Source organism: Malus sylvestris, chromosome 13, assembly GCF_916048215.2.
Source record: "Malus sylvestris chromosome 13, drMalSylv7.2, whole genome shotgun sequence".
NCBI classification, from domain to species: Eukaryota; Viridiplantae; Streptophyta; class Magnoliopsida; order Rosales; family Rosaceae; genus Malus; species Malus sylvestris.
Genome location: NC_062272.1, coordinates 12,956,250 through 12,974,629, shown reverse-complemented (window position 1 = coordinate 12,974,629; position 18,380 = coordinate 12,956,250). Strand labels below are relative to the sequence as shown.

At 36.1% G+C, this 18,380-nt stretch overlaps 3 protein-coding genes across 4 annotated transcripts; 2 read left to right on the top strand and 1 right to left on the bottom strand.

The window, feature by feature from the left end:
- The first annotated feature begins 7,063 nt into the window (after positions 1-7,063).
- LOC126595193 (uncharacterized) lies at positions 7,064-9,024 on the top strand. 2 transcript variants are annotated; one of them, XM_050261569.1, is made up of 7 exons: positions 7,064-7,342; positions 7,459-7,497; positions 7,641-7,694; positions 7,782-7,835; positions 8,433-8,486; positions 8,577-8,648; positions 8,742-9,024. In XM_050261569.1, exons 1-7 carry the CDS (start codon positions 7,283-7,285, stop codon positions 8,829-8,831), a joined length of 423 nt encoding a protein of 140 aa, XP_050117526.1. In that variant the 5' UTR covers positions 7,064-7,282; the 3' UTR covers positions 8,832-9,024. The 2 variants fall into 2 exon arrangements, with proteins under 2 accessions (XP_050117526.1, XP_050117525.1); XM_050261568.1 differs by having other exon boundaries at positions 7,067-7,342; positions 8,736-9,024.
- A 2,764-nt stretch (positions 9,025-11,788) lies between these two features.
- On the top strand, positions 11,789-13,083 carry LOC126597187 (heavy metal-associated isoprenylated plant protein 36-like). Its single transcript, XM_050263957.1, has 3 exons — positions 11,789-11,922; positions 12,019-12,094; positions 12,237-13,083. The coding sequence occupies exons 1-3, from the start codon at positions 11,890-11,892 to the stop codon at positions 12,890-12,892; spliced, it is 765 nt and encodes a 254-aa protein (XP_050119914.1). The 5' UTR covers positions 11,789-11,889; the 3' UTR covers positions 12,893-13,083.
- A 524-nt stretch (positions 13,084-13,607) lies between these two features.
- LOC126597694 (probable protein phosphatase 2C 40) lies at positions 13,608-17,522 on the bottom strand. The gene is made up of 4 exons (XM_050264502.1): positions 17,189-17,522; positions 15,036-16,220; positions 14,595-14,859; positions 13,608-13,932 (listed from the first exon to the last, which is right to left on the bottom strand). Exons 2-4 carry the CDS (start codon positions 16,215-16,217, stop codon positions 13,805-13,807), a joined length of 1,575 nt encoding a protein of 524 aa, XP_050120459.1. The 5' UTR covers positions 16,218-16,220; positions 17,189-17,522; the 3' UTR covers positions 13,608-13,804.
- Positions 17,523-18,380: the final 858 nt, after the last annotated feature.

Here is an 18,380-nt window from a genome sequence, read left to right as displayed (position 1 = left end):
CGGGTAAGTTGAGTTTGGCGAGTTTCAAGTTTGGCAAGATTATCGAGGATTCTTCGGCGAATTCTCATGGATTTTAGGGCTTTAAATTGGTAAGGTTTTGTTCTTCTCGTTGTAGGCTTCAATTTGATATAAATTTTGTGAATTTTGGTTGAGAATCGAAGAAGATATGAAGGTTTGATTGTTTTTCCAAAAACCAGCGCCGGCGAGATTCTCTAGCGAACCAAGGAAAACGAAGGAGAATATTCCGTCAAGTCTGATGGAATATTCTAAAGGCGTTAGGTAACGCCGTTAATTTCTGTTAAGATTTAACGGAATATTCCTAACGGCAATTAAGTTTCAGTTAGGGTTTGACCGCGCGTGGGGACGCGTCTGGCCATGTCTTGGCCGACGCGTGGGAGGTCGAAATTTTTTTCTAAAAATATGGGGATGTTCTCGAGGTTGAGTAGGTCTCAGTGGTATATTCAAATACCCCATTTAAGCATTGTATGAGAAGTTATTTCCTAGTTTTGTGTATGTACTTCAAATAACGTTTATTCAGTTATTTCGCATATAGGTGAGACCTATCCTGAGGACGAGCACAATCAAGGCTCAGGGACTACAACTCTTTGACATATCAGTGAGTGGGCTTTTGGTTTTTCCGTATATACCTATATACTTGATTTTTCCCAAAAAATGAATTTGAATGGAGTTACGTTTTGAATTGCCATGCAAAGTATCTATCTATTTTAGTATGCATTAGTAGTTGCATATATATATAATTGGTGTTACGGACGCACAAGTAAATACCAGGTAAGTTCATAAATAAAAGGTATAAGGTAACTTCAACTATGTGAGATATGATGTGATGTATTGAGAGCTCATAAACCTGCACCCCCGTGTTAGTGCTCCCGCCCAGAGTTAGGGCACAATCTTTCACGTGATGTTCACCTCCCGCACCAAATGCTCACCTTGGATCCAAGTTAGGTGCACAGGCTTGTCGTACAGACCACTTTAGGTGGTTCCGACTCGTAGGTGACCCGCGATTATTCGCACAGCCTTCACGTGATCGTAGCACTAGAGCATATTTATATTACACATAGTCTTGTCGTATAGACCACTTTATGTGGTTCCGACTCGTGGGCATGATTTGATTTGATATGATTGAGATTGGTTATGAGCTATATATTCAGTCGTGCATATTAAGTTAGAGGGATTTGGCTGATACGATATTTGACATTGATATATTTTGCCTGGATTACTTATGGCATTGCATTGAGATACTTTGGCATGGTATACTTCTATGGATTTTCATCTTGAGTATGATTTCTGATACAGCTTATTATTATTATATTTTTCTGGGAAAATTATAAAGGTTTTACGATGAGGGGTTACAACTTTTGAGAAATGAAATGATTTTGAAAAGCTTTGTTTTTGCTCACTCACAGTTTCTGTTTTGCACCCCTCCAAGTTTTAAGTAGCAGTGCTTTGGTGACTCACAAGGACTTCAACGGTGGTTTTGACAGAACATCATAAATGTAGGATCACCTTTGGGTGTTATCTATATCTAGTACTTGTTCTGCTTGACTGCATCTAGGATATTTATGCTCTGGTTGTGTAATTCACATTTAATCTCACACTAGCACTTTATCTTAGCTAGTAATGCTACTAGTAGTTGGTTTTTATTTAGTCATATTTCCCTTGTATCTCTTTTGCTTCCGCACTGTGCACATGGTTACGTCACTCTCACGTGACGGTCAACATGCTTCGATCTAGGTCGGGGTGTGTCATATATCTCGTTGTCAACAAAAGAAAAAAAGTAAAAAGAAGTTATGAATAATATCAAATTATGTGGACTATCATAAATTAATTTTATGAACATTTTAACCTAAAAATATTTACATTCCGATAAACATTGAAAAATCACTAAACCGACACATGAAACTCATGAAATACTATGGAATAATATGAAACACATGATAAAGATAATTAAACACAAGACATATGAACAAACACATGGTTTTGGAAGATGGTAGAAAGAAAAATTGGAACAATTGTAGGATAAAAGTGAGTTTTGTGTGGATGTTTCTACAAATACATAGGTATTTATAGAGTTTTTAGGTGAATTTTGAGTTAAATAATTTTTTATAAATATTTTAACCGTCAGATTTAAATTTGGGCCGTTAGATTTTTTTTATGCCCTTAGATTTGATCATATTCGATATCAATTGTTAGATTCAATAAATTTATAAATATAAAACAAAAATATTTACTAAATTAAATATGGACCGTTGGATAACCAACAGCCCATTTGAATGTGAGTCGTTGATCAACCAAAAGAGTTGTTGGGCTCAATTTTATTGGCAGACAAGTGAGAGACACACTCATGTGGGTGGGGGTCGCAAGGGGCTGCACTTTGCAGCTTTGAAGTTGGCTGAAAAGCGTGCCTCAAGTGGCACGCGTGAATTTGGGCGCTTGTTGTCCAATTTCATCTGTTCCACACTCACATGGGCTCCACCACTAACCTTGGCCTAAATCTTGGCTGGAATCTAGCTTTTTTTTAGGTTTTAGGCCCAAATTAGAACTTGAGTTGGAATGAATTGGGGGAATAGAAGGGAAGTTATAGGTTTTAGGCCATGGTTTGGAGTTGGCCTAATGAGATTTAAGGGAAACAAAATCTATATTCGTTGCCTCATTTATTGAGTTGTGGGAAGTAAAAAGAAGTATATAAATATATATCACTTCTAAGGGAGATTTTTCAGTGTGACCGGCACACGAGGTGGTACACCATGTGTTACTATACAAATCGTGGGATATATGTGTTAAAAAGTTAATAACTTAAAAAATAAAATTTTCCACCACTTACATAAAAACACATGGTGTACCATCCGTATTCCAATCACAATAAAAAATTTCACCACTTCTAAAAAGTTTAGTACTGAATTATTGTGCCCTTATGCACTAAAGTTGGTCTTGTGAAATTCGTCATATCTAATTCGAATTTTTTTTTTGTTGTTGATGATTTGCGTAGTTTGAGTTTGTCATGCAGTTTTAGTCTAGTTTTTTTTAGCAAGCTCCTCTTTTTTGCCATCTGTTGCTAATTGCAAATATAACTGAGTTTTTGTGACCTCGTGATATTCTTATATAATCTTTCTTTTCTTTCAAGCTTCTCGTTGTCAATAAAAAATAAAAATAAAAAGAAGTGTATGAATAATATCAAATTGTGAGTTACTTTTTTGACGAATTACTTTGATGGCATGTTTACCAAACCGGAATGGAATGGCAAGAACCGGAATTGCATTCTTTTCCAAGCATTCAAGCTGTTTACTAACATTTCCGGAATGAAAAACAAGATGGGGTCCACTTAAAATCAGGAATTTGATCCCTAAATCTCCCGGAATCAGATCCCCTACATGGAGGTTGTATTTGGATTCCGGAGAGAAGGCTCTTCTAGGAATCCAACTTTTATACCCAAACTACCCCTAGATGGATGGGCTTCGAAGACTGAGTTGGTGGAATCGGTTGTCGTTGGCGAAAAACGAATTTGAAACTCGTTCGGTGCCGTATCTGCCAATTGAACGACACTCTAACACCCGAAATTGAAGCTGCAATGGTGGTGGATCCACTGCTATGGTGGTTGTGGGGTGTATTCCAGTGGCTGTGTGGTTGGAGAAAGATGGAGGGAGATGAGAAGTAGATGGAAAAATAAGAGGGGGAAGCTGAAGATAGTTAGGGTATGTGCGATGCAGACCATGAAAGAAGATAGTTAGAGTATGAGACGGCAACGAGATCGCAGTGCAACTGGACAAGGAAATGCAAGGGTGAAAGGCAAGGCAAGGAAAGGCAAGGAAAGGCAAGGTGGGCTATGGAGGCGTAAGGGTGTGGATTTGGTAATTGGAATGTTTGGAAAGGCAGGGATGGGTGGAGAAGGGAATCTGATTAAGAAATTATATAGAAGAATTTTATTATATGAATTAATTAAGAAATTTAATTTAATTAATTAGTATGAAAATAATTTATTTATGTAAGGGCAATTTAGTAATTAACCTAATTTTAATTCTGATTGAAGTGAATGAGTAAACAACTCCATCAGGAATCTGATTCTGATTCCACCTCATTTCAATTCCTCATTAATCCAATTCCTCTCAATCTGATTACAGATTAGTAAACGCGCCCTGATTGTCGTTCGTGGAAGGTCTTGCTTTACTTTCTATGAGTTACTTTGATTTAGGAAAAGTGGAAAAGTCAGTATATTTTCTCCACTACGTTTATTTACGTGTTTAGTTTTCATAATTGGATGCATTTTAGATTATGTTTATATGGCATTCAGTGCAAAGCAGAGGCAATCAGGCAAAGTGCAAACAATCAGAATAAAGAAATTAAAACATCAAACCTATTTTGTTGCAAGGATGGAAATTCTAATGTGGCCTTCAACGCTTCGTTACAGATTTTGGTTTCAGGAGTATACGGCATAGATAGGAGAACCGAGAGGTGGAGCTGGGACTTCCGATTGGTAATTATGTGATGAGCGATAGTTTTTATAGGAGAGAAGAGATAGTTTTTGTGAAAATGAAAAGGCCACTACAGTTGTATTTTTTGGGGTAAATTATATAAAATTACCTTAATTATTGGGTCAATCACAGTTTCAAATTCCATCTTTAAATTTTTTTTAATGTCATACCTCTTCTACCAATTTTTTACAATTTCATACATTCCGTCAAAACGTGGCATGAGACGGGACCCATTTTTCTATTAAAAAATTTAAAAAATATTAAAGAAAATAAAAAAAAATCATTAAATTTTTTTTTTTACATATCCCCTCACCCTTTTCCCCCTCCTGTCTTCCCCAAAACAACTAAACCCAGAACCTACCTCACCTTCTTCCCCGCTCATGTCCTTCACCACCCCACCGCCGCACAATTCATTCCTCCCCCCCATTCCTCCCACCTCCCCATCTCAATTCATTCCCCAATTAATTTCTTTCTTTTTTTTTCGATTTTCGATTTTAATTTTTCCAATCACAGCCGGGACCTGCAATATCGACGGCACGGCTCCGGGACCTGGAATCGCAGGAAAAAATGGCAGCATCTCGACGGCTCCGTGACTTGCGGCAACGAGCAGGGGAGGAATGAAGAAGATGGATGTCGGCGGCAACAAGCAGGAGAGGTGGTTCTGGGAATAATGGGGGTGGGATTGTTGGGACGACGATGGTTTCAGATCGTCGAGCGATATGAGAAAGGTGGGAGGGAGAGAGTCGAACGATGGCGTGGGATCTGGGTTTGGGTGGTATCTGGGTGGTTTTGGGTTTGGGGAAGACGGGGGGCGGAGGCGGTGGGGGTGAAGGACAGGATTGGGGAAGAATGGGGATAGGGTTTGAGTTTAGTTTTGGGGAGGACAGGAGGAGGGAAATGCTTACAAAGGGATTTTAAAATGATGAAAATTGAAATGAAGGGATTTTATTTTCTAGAATTTTTGAATTTTGTTTTGGTTAATTTAAAAGAATAATGGAATTGAAAACGGAATTTGTTAATTTTAAATTCCTAATCATAGAAATTGGGAAATGACACTAATTTACATGGAATTTAAACTTGGAAATTGGAGGCCCCAAATTCCAAGTTCTTTTTCCACGCAGAAATTCTAAATTTCTATGTTATAAATCCAAACAAGGGAATTGGTGTATGTCAATTTATAAATTCTGACTTTTATCCAAATTCCAAGTTTATTTCCTTGTCCAAACATAGTGTGAGGGGATATGTAAAAAAAATTATTAAATGATTTTTTTTAGTTTTTTAATATTTTTTTATTTTTTTAATAGAATAGTGGGTTCAGTCTTATGCCACATCACTATTTAACAGAAGAATTGACAGAAAACTGATAAAAGAAATTGTAAAAAAATGGTAGATGAGGTATGACATTGAAAATTTTAAAAGATGAGGTATGAAACTATGATTGACCCAATAGTTAAGATAGTTTTATATAATTTATCATATTTTTTGTGAAAATTGAGAGAGAAGCGATAGTTTTCTGAAAACAAAGAAAGAAAGCATTTGGCTGTTTTGAGAAAAAGTTATGATATTTCGATTTTTTAATTTTAATAAGACTTGACCCGTTAACCCGTCATGAAACAACACAAAATTAACAGGTATTTAGGTCGACACGATAACGAATTGTGTCGTATCAAGTAACTCGATAAGCACTTGTTAAGATAATAGGTCGGTTTAGGTATACACGTGGATATAACGTTACACAATAATAAAATATTAATTTAATAATATTATGCTACTAAAAAGAATACTATAATTACCAGCAGTAGGATTTAATCCTGTACCGAATTGAAAGTTAAAATATATATATATATATATTCAAATTAAATTTAGAAAATTGATGAATGTTAGATCAATTAAGATTTAATTTTGGGCGTCCAATGTTTTTCTCAACCATAAATGAGACTCTTTCTTATTCTTGAAGGCTCGAATTGTAGCAGCAGCTCTCTCTCTCAAATTGAACTCTCGAACCTCAACTTCGGTCAGCCACAAGTCCACGACCACCATCTTTGTTACTGTCATTTGAAAAAAGAAAAAAACAATACTTTAAATTACAATTTACACACCCAATATAATTCTTTACACACACACTATCTCCGCAACCAAACAAACCCCAGTACATGTACGTAAATAGAATAAAATAGCTTGATGTTGGCAATTTCAAGAGGTAAAATGGGATAAATTTAATTTTAGAGAAAAAATGAATTAAAAGATATGGCTATCAATATAAATGAATCTCATATCTATTAGATAGATAATACAAATGTGGTATGAAAAATATGAATTGAGATCATTTTCAAATCTCTGTGTTCAAAATTTAAGGATCCAGAGATCCAATTGTTGAAGAGAGAGATCCAGCTCTTGATTTATCTTAGATAATCCAATAAAATGAGCTAATAGAAGCCATAAAATTAAAATTGAATGATCTGAATTTCTCTATTCCTAAACTTCGAAACATAAATAATAAAAAATAATTTCAATTAAAAAATAGGATAAAAATAGCATTTTTCAAACAAAAACAGTCAAAGTTGTCGAACACTCGCACACAAAACTCAGTACATTTTACATGCGGCAATCTCAGAGTCCCACTGTCCGCTAAGTGCCTGCTTGCCGACCCAACCGACACTCAAAATTCAAAATTTGAACTTCCTCTCCTCCTCCTGTTCCTCCAACTGAACTGAAATCTCCAAATTTCAAACAAACACAACTCAAACAAACCTCAGAAAATCAAAAATCGTCATCTGATCCGGTCCCAATCCCAAATGGCCGCCGCCAACTCTTCTGATTCCTCGATTCCCTCCACTCCTCCTCCACTCTCCTCCGTACGCACGCTCCTCCTCTTTATCCTTACCATTTCTTTCTCTTTAATTTGTAATTTCATGTTTATAAATCTTTTAAAAATGTTTTCAACTTGGAATTTGGTTGTGTATGATTGCAGAGCAAGGAGAATGTGACCCCGATTGGCTCCAAGCTTGCGGTAAACTATTTTTTTTGTCGCTATTTTTTTTTATACATGTGTTTTGTTTAGGGTTCTGAGAATTCGAATTAGAAAACCCCAGATTGTAATTTTGGATTTAAAACTGTTTTTAATTTGGTCCACAATGTTATGGTTGTTCATAGGAATTGAATGAATCGAGGTCTGAGCTACTTGGTAGAATTCAAGGGTTGAAGCAGGTGAAACAACTGACCACTACTTTCTCTCATCTCATCACATAATGGTGTTTGTGCCTAATTTGCTTGTTTACTGATTTGGGTAATTAGGATTTGCAAAGTTGGAGGTCGAACTTAGACACTCAAGTGAAAGTCTACCACGATGTAAGTGTTTATATAATTTTTTCATACATTTGAAAAAGCATGCATTTGGATTCAGTTTATTAGTTAATCTTGGTGGGATTATTTGTTCTTGCTAATGTATGTATGGTTAATGTACGATTTGGGTGCCTGTCATATGCATTTGAATAATTAGCTTTTGGAATTTGTACGTTTGTTATCTTAGTTGATGATGTTTGTGTTGTGTTTAGGCGTGCATGCAGTAAGAGAGCGAGAGGATTTTTTAATCTGTTGAGAACACTTACGAGTTACATCAACAAACTATTTCCCTGTTCATATTCTCAAACCTCAAAACCACAACTGTTGGTGTTTCCCGTTGACCTTTGATATCTATAAATCACATATGTCTGATGTATAGAAGGTGATTGAAATGGCCCAAAAAGTACAGAAATTGGGTTGTGCATCAAACTTGGATGCAAATAGTAAATACGAATAAGTTTGCTGAATGTGTTTGTTTCGTTATATCGAATCTCTCTTCTGATTGGATTGGAGCTAAAACTTGTTTGCTCATAGTTGTATTGCATTCTTCTTGCAAGTGTCGACCATGTTCAACTCTTGATGCAATTCTCTTCCTTAATGCAGGAGCTTTCAGAACTCAAGAAATCCCTCAACACTGAAGTGGATCAACTTCGATCTGTAAGTTGTGCTCCAGCGATCAATATTCGTCCAAGTTTGATTTTGAAATGTGATCGTTTATGCTAACTTAAGTCTTTGAACTGAAACTAGGAATTTCAAGATCTGAGGACCACTCTTCAGCAGCAGCAAGAGGATGTTACGACTAGTCTTAGAAACTTGGGGGTATGTTTTCATCACTGCTTACGGGTGTGTCTTTTGAGTAAAAATGTTAGCATAAGAGCTGGATTAACATCTTATTAATTTCTTCAGCTGCAGGATGTTTCAGGAGAGAAAAAAGAAGCCCAAGATACCGAAGAACCAAATGTTTCAACCAAGGTGGATGAGGCCAAAGAAGGTGAAAGCTAGATTGACTTCACCGGAGCATGCGTGGCATACGTTCATTCCTAAGCAAATTGTGATTCTTCGTGAATCTGAAATTTGTTATGGTGGTTTAGATAGAAGTTGCCACAACCTTGTTGTCTTGCGTAACGCACAACTCGTTTCTGAATCAAATTATGTAGTATTTAACAATATCCTCAGCGTAAGCAGCTTTCTATCAGTTTTTTTCTCTCCTCTCATTTGTGCATCCCCGTTGTTAATATACATCCAACGTGAGATGATTTACTGTATTGTCCTGGCAAAATGGTTGTGCTGGAGAACCGATCCAGAGGACGACATTGCTTGTGCTATTGTGTGTGATGCTGTCACGGAGATTGCGCTGTCGGCAAGATGCGTGCTTAACATCAGATTATCTGGTGGTGCCTCATCATATATGATTGCACTATACATGTATACCTCATGGTTTTTTGAGTTGGCAATGCGTGAAGAGAGCCTCGTATCTTTTAGGCGCTAATGCAAAGCTTCTTTCATTTTCCGACGTGAAATCTCTCAACACGCATCTGGAAAAAACTTAATTATACAAACAACCGTGAGTGATGAGTCGTAATGAGTGTTGTAGGAACATCCATCGTCTTGTCAAGATTCCTGCTGTCTTGGGCCTTTGGCTGTCGGGTCTGGGTCGATATGGTGGTTGAAGGTGGTGGCAACTCTTAATGCGACTAACAAATTTTGTACTCTAAGTATGTAATCATTTGAATTGGCATCTATCCAAATAAATAAACGGTGCTGCTATTCACATACATATTTTTACCTCTTATACATCTCTTTTAATTTTCGATCGTCAGATCTTATGAATTGAAAAAGATCAATGAACAAAAATTAATAATGATGTGTGAAAAGTAAAATAAAGTGTGTGAATTACATTACCCAAAATAAAAGTGTTATAATTTGTGACATGCAAATGTCTCTCGTCATCATTAATGCATGGAGAGAGTGTTGTCGTAATGATATGATCGATTGATCAGCAAACTACATTTTCCAAGGATTTAGGTGCCCTTAATGAATCGAATTTGGGGTTTGTTGCGATATTTATGATCCAAATAATTAAAGAGTTCTGGTCTGCAGGGGTAATTTTTGCATGGTGGATTTTGAGTTGTATTATTAGCTGCACATTTAAATCTTCATTTATTTAGTGCACGTCATATATCAGAATACAACAGAATTTTTGCATATTTTATCATATTTAATTGCAGTGTTTAATTATTCTTTACTTTTGACAAAAAAAAAAACAAATTATCCTTTACTTCATCTTTGTTTATTCTAATTTATAATTATAGTGTTTTTTTTTATCTTTATACATATATTCTCTACCTCTATATAGACTTAATCATAAGTTAAAGCAAGATTAGACGTTTTTAATTACTCTGATGTTTAGAAATTGGATCCTAAAAATCCCCACATCTTAAATATTTATCATGTATCTTGCGATCAGAAATAATTTATTTATTTTATTTAAAATTAAACACAAATAGTATCTGATAAAAACTAGCCGCACGATATACGATAAACGGTTAGGATGTGGGAATCCCTAGAATCCCCACAAAGTGAATCCGGAAAGGAAAGTAGAAAATCTCTATATCAATTTAATTATTTATTTCTTGTTTTATTTATTGACAGACATAGTTAATTATAAAATTTAAGATTTAAATGGTAATTTCACGCCCTAAATAATTAAACGTACCAATAGATGATATTAGAGATGAGGAAAATTGTGTAAAAGTGAATTTCTTGAACTTCAAGTTCAGAAAAGAACTGGATATGCTAGGGGGATCGTATTGTACCACCTCTTTAACATATGAAAAATAGAGTCTACCTATACAAGTAAGTTCATATCGATAGAAGAGATGACATTACGCGGTCTACTAAAATGTAATCTCCCTAATATTTTCCGTGTTAATTTATACTACAACAGCATAAAGTTTGGTTGGTTTCCAGGGAAAATGAAATGAAAATAGAGCAGCTTTTTCTTTGTCTGTGTCAATTTGTTTTATCTGTAATTGACTGAAACGAATTGTCCATGTCCTCTGCTAGGTTAAGTGCCCATGAAGCAAGCTCAACTTTAATAGATGAAGTGGGAAAGTTTCTATTTATTACTTTAGGGCTTCTGTGTATCCAAATCTGTTGTATGTATACTGCCCTCTTTGTACTGCACATACCGCTCCAAAGGCCAAACTAATCTACTTTTTATTATTTTTATTTATTTATTATATTTGTTTCTTGAGGGTTTTGGTTGTTTGAGAGAGAAAGGCCTGAACTTGAATTCAATGTCCTTGGGAAGCAACGGATTTATCATTCTCACAAATGTGACTTGTGATCCACAAAGCCTCTAGTTTGGGTTAAGATGTTGTTTGGAATAAGTTACATCTTAATCTGATTCGATCTAATTAAACTTTTAAGCGTAACTGTCACACCGTCACGTGATGTTATCAGTTCACAATCAATCATGTCAATCCATTATAATGAATGGATGTGACTGTCACATTATTCTTGCTATAATGTGGTATAAATATGTGGTCTCTCTAACATTACTCTTATTACAATGTGTGACCGTCACACCTAAAATCTCATTAAATTGCACGTCACTTGTTTTTTTTATATACAACGATATATTGCAGTAGTGGTTCGATTAAGTCACACAGTAAAGCAACAATAATAACTTAGTACTCACTCACAATAAAATCTAAAATTTCTCACATACAAGAGAAAAATATTATTAACAATTGTTTGATATTGTTTTAGTTTTTGAGATCAGTATGATTAACACACCTTAATTACTACTTCCCTCATATATCATCAAAGGATCATTAATTGTAGTCAAATATTTCATCATTTTTTTGGTTGAGGGAGAGCAGGAACTTTGATAGCTGCGCACTCGCTCTCCTCCTCATACTTGTGTTTTATATTACACTCCCATCTCTTCTCTCACTCACATTCATCCCTCTTCACTGTTTTACCTTCATTTTATACCTCTGGTAAATTTTGCTCTCTCTCTCTCTCTCTCTCTCTCTCTCTCTCTCTCTCTCTCATGGCTTCTCAACAAGAACCTCTCAAATATCAGGTACACAAACAAGACACATTGTTCTTCTTTCTCTAACTAACTTGCTACTGTTGTACTTTATAGTTTTTTACACCATTTTCACTGTTTTTTCTTCAGACATGGATCTTGAGAGTTCCTATGCACTGTGAAGGTTGCAAGAGGAAGGTCAAAAAAGTTTTACAAAGAACTGATGGTACAAAATTAATTACCTTTTTTTTTGTGGTATAATACATATATTAGTCACTGTGTTTCTGCTCGACTTCAACTTTGATCACTGTATTTTAATTTTTTTTTTCAATTTAGTCGCTGTATTTTTACGAAAATGTTTATTGCAGGTGTTTACACCACAGCTATTGACTCACAGCAAAACAAAGTAACTGTCATTGGAAACGTCGGCATTCAGACCCTCGTCAAGAAGCTGGCCAGGAAAGCAGGCAAGCAAGCACAGGAATGGCCGGAAAAGCTCACCGGAAAAGATAACAAGGCGGAGAAATGCAAGAACAAGGAGAAACAGAAAGTCCCAAACCAACAAAGTGTAGAGAAAGTTGAAGTCCACAAGCTTACCACGGCTCAAAACAGAGCAACTACTACTACTGAAACCGACCCAACTAAGTTTCCCGGCGAAACTTCGCAGAATAAGGCCACCGGCGGCGGCGGGTCTCCGGCCGTGGAGGTTCAGATCAGTGAAGGTGAGAAGAGTGTGAGTAGCAAAAAGAATAAGGGGAAAGGGCCAAAAGATGATGAGAGTGGTTCAGCAGGCTCTGGTGCACCAGCATGCATAGGATCTCAACCAGTAGATCCAGTTGATCTCTTCCGTACACGCCAGATGGCATATGTGTACCCGCTGGCTCCTTATCATTCTTATGTTCCATCGTCACCGTACACGTGTGCACCAACTGGTCATCAAGAGGCTGATTGGGTGAAGGCAACAGAGCTGGAGAGTTTGCAGGTTTTCAGTGATGAAAACCCTCATGCATGTTTTATCATGTGAGGTTAGAGTTGCCAAAAAATCAAGATCTAACGGCTAAAACATACCACAACGTAGTAGAATTTTCAATTGTAGTGAGGAGGAAATAAGAGAAAATATTAGAGTGGAGAAAAAGTAGGGGACGTTCGGAATTCCATTAACATGACTAATGTTGTTTGTGAACAAAGAATCATTTATGCTTAATTGTTTAGACATGACATGCTTCTGTAAGGACTGAAAATGCATTCAAATAATCAAAAACGCCTTTGATACAGTTAAAAGGCGTTTTTGAGTTAAAAGAAAGTGATTTTCAAGAATCGCTCAAATTTTTTCTAGGAAGCACGAGAACTTTTCATAGAAACTTTAGCTTTGCTCAATTCTAATAAAAGCGTTTATGTTGAAAGTGATCATGAACATAAGTGCTTCTTACAAAAGCATTCTCAAATTTGCTCATAGGGTTCCTTGTGAAGTTTGGAAAGAATAGAATCCAATCAATATATTGATTCCCATCTGAAACTGCAATTGACATTCTCAAGAAAAAGCACAGGTCAAAAAAAGAGCAACCCATCTTTATTCCTGAGTATCTGCCAGAAAATATTCTTTTCTTTCTTTTTGGTTGAATGCTAGAAAAATATTCTTAATTATCAGCAAAATAATAACAAAAACAGCGATCCCAAGGCAACAAGGCTTCCCGCTTTGTTATAATATATAATTTATCTGCCCTTCTTGAACAAGCCTCTTAAGGAAAATAAAGATCTGTAATTTGCAGACGAATGCAATGAAGCAGTCTTTTTGCCAAGCAAAACTTGACAAACTATAAACATTATTATACAGCAGGAGCAAAGTATATCTCTGACATCCAACTATATACAATTTGGAACCTAAAACTAGACTGCCAAAAATATTAAACATTCTATTACACCACAAAAAATAATCTTACACGCAAGTTGTCGCCTTTGTCGTGCGCTGATTTGTACCGAGAATAATCACCATTACTGTTACATCATCGTGATACTTCCTCCGCCTTCCTGCTGGAATGTTCATGAGTTCTTCCATACTGAAACCTGCAACGAAAGTATTAAGGACCTGGCAAACGAAAACTATGCGAAAGGGCTACTTATTCTGTCAGATAAAATAAAATGTAACCAACCCTGTGGTGGGATTTCCTATTTGAAGACTTTAGAATACCATACGTTAGAGAAAAATGTGTATGCATGCCTTAGGGTGTGGTGTGGTGGGCGGAATGTATATATTTATATCATTCAAGTTAAACTTGGTCTTAAAATGTTTCAATTTCGGGATCAAAACTGGAGCTTTGTTCACCCATCACCAAAAAGTATTTTCTATTTACAATTAAGAGAACATTATATGAGAAGTTAACAAAAGACAGCAAATCAAACTGAAACTACTTATTTTAAACTGAAAGATCTGTTATCTTTCAACAAATGCAAGATGCCGTATGGTAATAATACAGCATAGGCCATACAAGCAGGGTCTACGAAGCAGAGAAATGAAAGGGAGAGAACTAAGAGCACATAACATGGAGGGTGAGCATAGCCTTCTCCAATAACAAATCAATTGTTTTTCTATCTTGGTTAATCTGATCGAGGGTTAGTTATACATGCTTCTGTGTTTAATAAAGGTAGCCGAAATGAAACAAAGCAAACTTGTAAGGGATATGGATGGAATGACAACAAAATCTCCACATGATATAAAACATGTCTACCTGCAGAATTGGCTGCTCTTACTACAAGCTGCTCGAGCAGAAACTTAGCTGGATCGCCGGAGGGGTTGCTCAAGATATAGGAGTGGACAAGCTTTACTGCCTCGTCATTGGTAAAAAAGTCAAACAAGCCATCACTACCAAGTACTACAAAGCAATCAGATGTTGATATTCTATGCACATTCAACGATGGTTGAGTGGAAACATATGGTGGGCTTATAAGGTTACGAACTTGAAGAATTCCCATCAATGCATCATTCAGGTTTTTCTGCACAAAAGTGAAAAGAAAATAGAATCAGTAAAATCCACTAATGGAAAATATATTAATTATGAAGAAGGGGCTTAAGATATAAACACACCAGATAATGTCAGTTTATCTAAAAAAAACTTCTTTTTAACCTACTTGGTTTTGGTACATAATTGTTAAACGGTAAGGGTGACCACCTTTTTCAAGTATCCAACTCCAAAAGCTCGAGTGACCTTCAATTTCCCTTTTACTTTTCCAGCCACAACGGTCATGGGATCGTCAGGATGTTCACACAAAACTCGCATTCTTTCACTTTCGTCATCAACTGTATGACTATCAGTGAGCTGGATGGCTTTTAACCTCTCACTCCCACTCATTAAATAATCATCACCACATGTTGCCAATACAGCTCGGCTGTCACCTAAATTTAGTGTGTACAAATCCTTCCCATGTAGAAGCACAACTAAAACACAAGACCCAACAGAAACTAAATCTGGGCGATCCACCATTTCCTGGTCAACCATGTACAGAAAATCATTCTCAGCCTGACTAAGAGCTCGTTGGAGACTATCAAGCACCCTGTGCCTAAACGAATCAGTTGACGTTTTTGCTTTAGCACGTGGAGCATTCTCAGAGATATGGTCAACACTTGAATCCTTTTGTGTATAAATTCTGGATGAAAATCTTTCTTCGCTGATAGTATTTCCACCATCTCCTATATATGGAAGGGACCCATCTATATCTAGACCATTAGAAGCTTTGAGGGATTCCTGACTTGATTCCCAGTCTAATGAATTAAAGTGAAATATGATGGTTTCATACAGTGTCCCAGCCAGAAAATCAGCTGCGTCTCTTCCATTGAAACCATCATAAATTGCACAAAAGAGCCACTCATTTTCTTCAGAACAAACAGCTTGAACCCTGTCTTCACCAGCAGCTCCACCCGCCACTTGCACTTCCATACCATTAAGAAAACCTTCATTTCTGGAAGGACTCGTGGATTTCATTAAGTAGGAATCAGAATCAGGCGTAGACGGACTGCAACTTAAGTTTGACATACTACTCTGAAGAGAAGATGATAATATATCCAACCTCGACATAGCCGGTGAAGAGGGAACTCTACGAAATGAATTAGGAGAGTCCCAACTAGGAAGTATTTCTACCCCTATCAAACCATTGCAGATATTTGTGTTTGCCAGAGTGGCATTTGCGCCTATTGCAGCACCAGACAAGCAAGAGAAACTACTGTTCCTTCGGAGTTCAGGCAAGGTTTCATATTCATCGGAATCCTCACAAAAACTGCCTCTGTTGCTATTGCATTGATAGCCAAAGCTTACTTTTAGTTCTCCTTTAGTTTTAACCATAGTCTCTCCTCGCATGATCTACAGATGAAAACATACAAAGTACAAACATCTTGGTTATTCATTAACTCAAACGTTTGCAACATGACAACTTGGAATTGATTTGGTTATCTTTATTGCATGAATACCAATTTTTTTTTCAAATAACATGAACTTATAATTCATAACTGTACCACTGTTTTTCAAAGTGCATCATTATAGCATTCAATGGTGAAACATTGGAACTCTTGAAAATCAGTTGATATAACTACAAAATAAAACAGTAAAAAGACAGCTTCTCAACTCCAAATTCTTTTATTTATGACGATGATGTAACAAGTGTGTGCCTTTGATTGGATGTGTGAGAGAGCAAAACGCCAAAAGACAATTTTCCTAGCTATATGCCACAAGAATGCATACATCTCCAAGTTCAATGATCAATACTAATAATTCAAATGCTTATCCAGAACAATAAAACAGACACAGAGATAAATAAATTGAGCTGATCAACTAAACATGGAGCTTATGGGGGCTAATAGCTTGTGGTCAAGAACACTACTCTGTCCCCAGACATAAACTTGACGATCAAGGAAAACAGAAGGAAACTTAAAAGTTAGAACCAGGGCAGTGTGACCGGCCCGTTGCATTCAAGTTTGAACACCCCCCCCCCACCCCATAGATTAGACTAGTTTAGAATAGAATATCGCCTTGTGAAAAAGAAAAAAGAACTTAGAGCTTAAGGAAATTAGATAAGAAAATTACGATAATTCGAAAACAAATAGCAATCATAATATCATTCTATCCTCATTGCTCCATCGAAATACGGTTCCAAAAGTGATTCTTTGCATTTCAGACGCAATAAAAAGGGTGAAACAATAAGCAAATTCAATCAAATAAAAGGTTCAGAGACGTAGAGAATATGGTTCAAACAAAACCCAATAAACATTAGTGAATTGCAATACATTATCGAAGAAAAACACGAAGAAACGGAGCTGGGATTGAAAACCCACCTGGGTTTGTTGGTGTTCTTCAACAAAGACGCCTCCAGAAGAGCAATGGAAGCAAACCCAGAATGCGGCTAGAGCTATACAACATATATAGGTGTATATATAAAAAGAGTGATGGAAGTGATAAAGGATACGACTTTGGAAAGAAAAAGCAAAAAAAGCAAACAAAGAGCAGATCTGAGAGAAGGAGAGAGACCCAGAGAGAGAGGTGAGTGGAGTGGAGAATCTGTATCTGGGTGGTACATAAAAGGGAGGGGGAGGTGGAGGTGGAGGGAGAAGAAAGGGAATGGGGAAAATGGATGGTGAGGAAGGGGTCCTTGCTGAAATTAGCGGAATTTGTTTCGCTGGCGTTTTGGCTTTTTGTCTATTCCTCCTCTTACCGGTAATGCCGTTTTCCAAGTTCCATTTCAACTCCACCATTCATCCAAATATTTATTATGCTTACTACATTATTCCTTTCTTAACTCTAAAAAAAATAACTCAAAAATCTTCATTTTCCAAATAAATAAAAACAAAAATTAATCATATAAGGTCATATAATTAGCAACAATAATGCCATTAAGGAGGCATTGTGTGGGTGAGTCGGCACGTAGTATTACTAATTCACTAAAGTCATAATATTATTAACATCATGAGGTAATATTATTGTATGTTAATGTTGTATTATATGACAAGTGATATATGTATGTTATGTCAATTAATAATGTCATCGCATTAAATGTTGATATTATGCTCTGCCCACATTATGTGTTACAAGATAATCTATGTACTAAAGTGTACTTTGAAATGATACACTTGACTACAATATTTCCACTTGTGACATATTTACTTAATAGAAACGAAAAGTAAAAAATTCGAAAAATTTAGTAATAAAGTGAGGAAAGAAAATCTAATTTTAAACCAACTAATCCCTCTTTGTTAATTTGATACATAATTTTTATTGAATTACAGATTTGAAATGAAAAACTAAAGATTTTTTTGTTCTATTTCTGTATATGTAGTAAACCCAAGAAAAAACTAATAATTTGATGACTTCAATACTCATATTTTAGAAAACAAAACTCGAGAATAATTCCAATTCTCATTACCTATAAGTGAACATGTCAAGTAATGTTACATTTACCATCAATTTGTATTATCCCTCTAACAAGGTAGGATCCAACAACACGTAGGTTCCATCTCTATTAGAGAGATT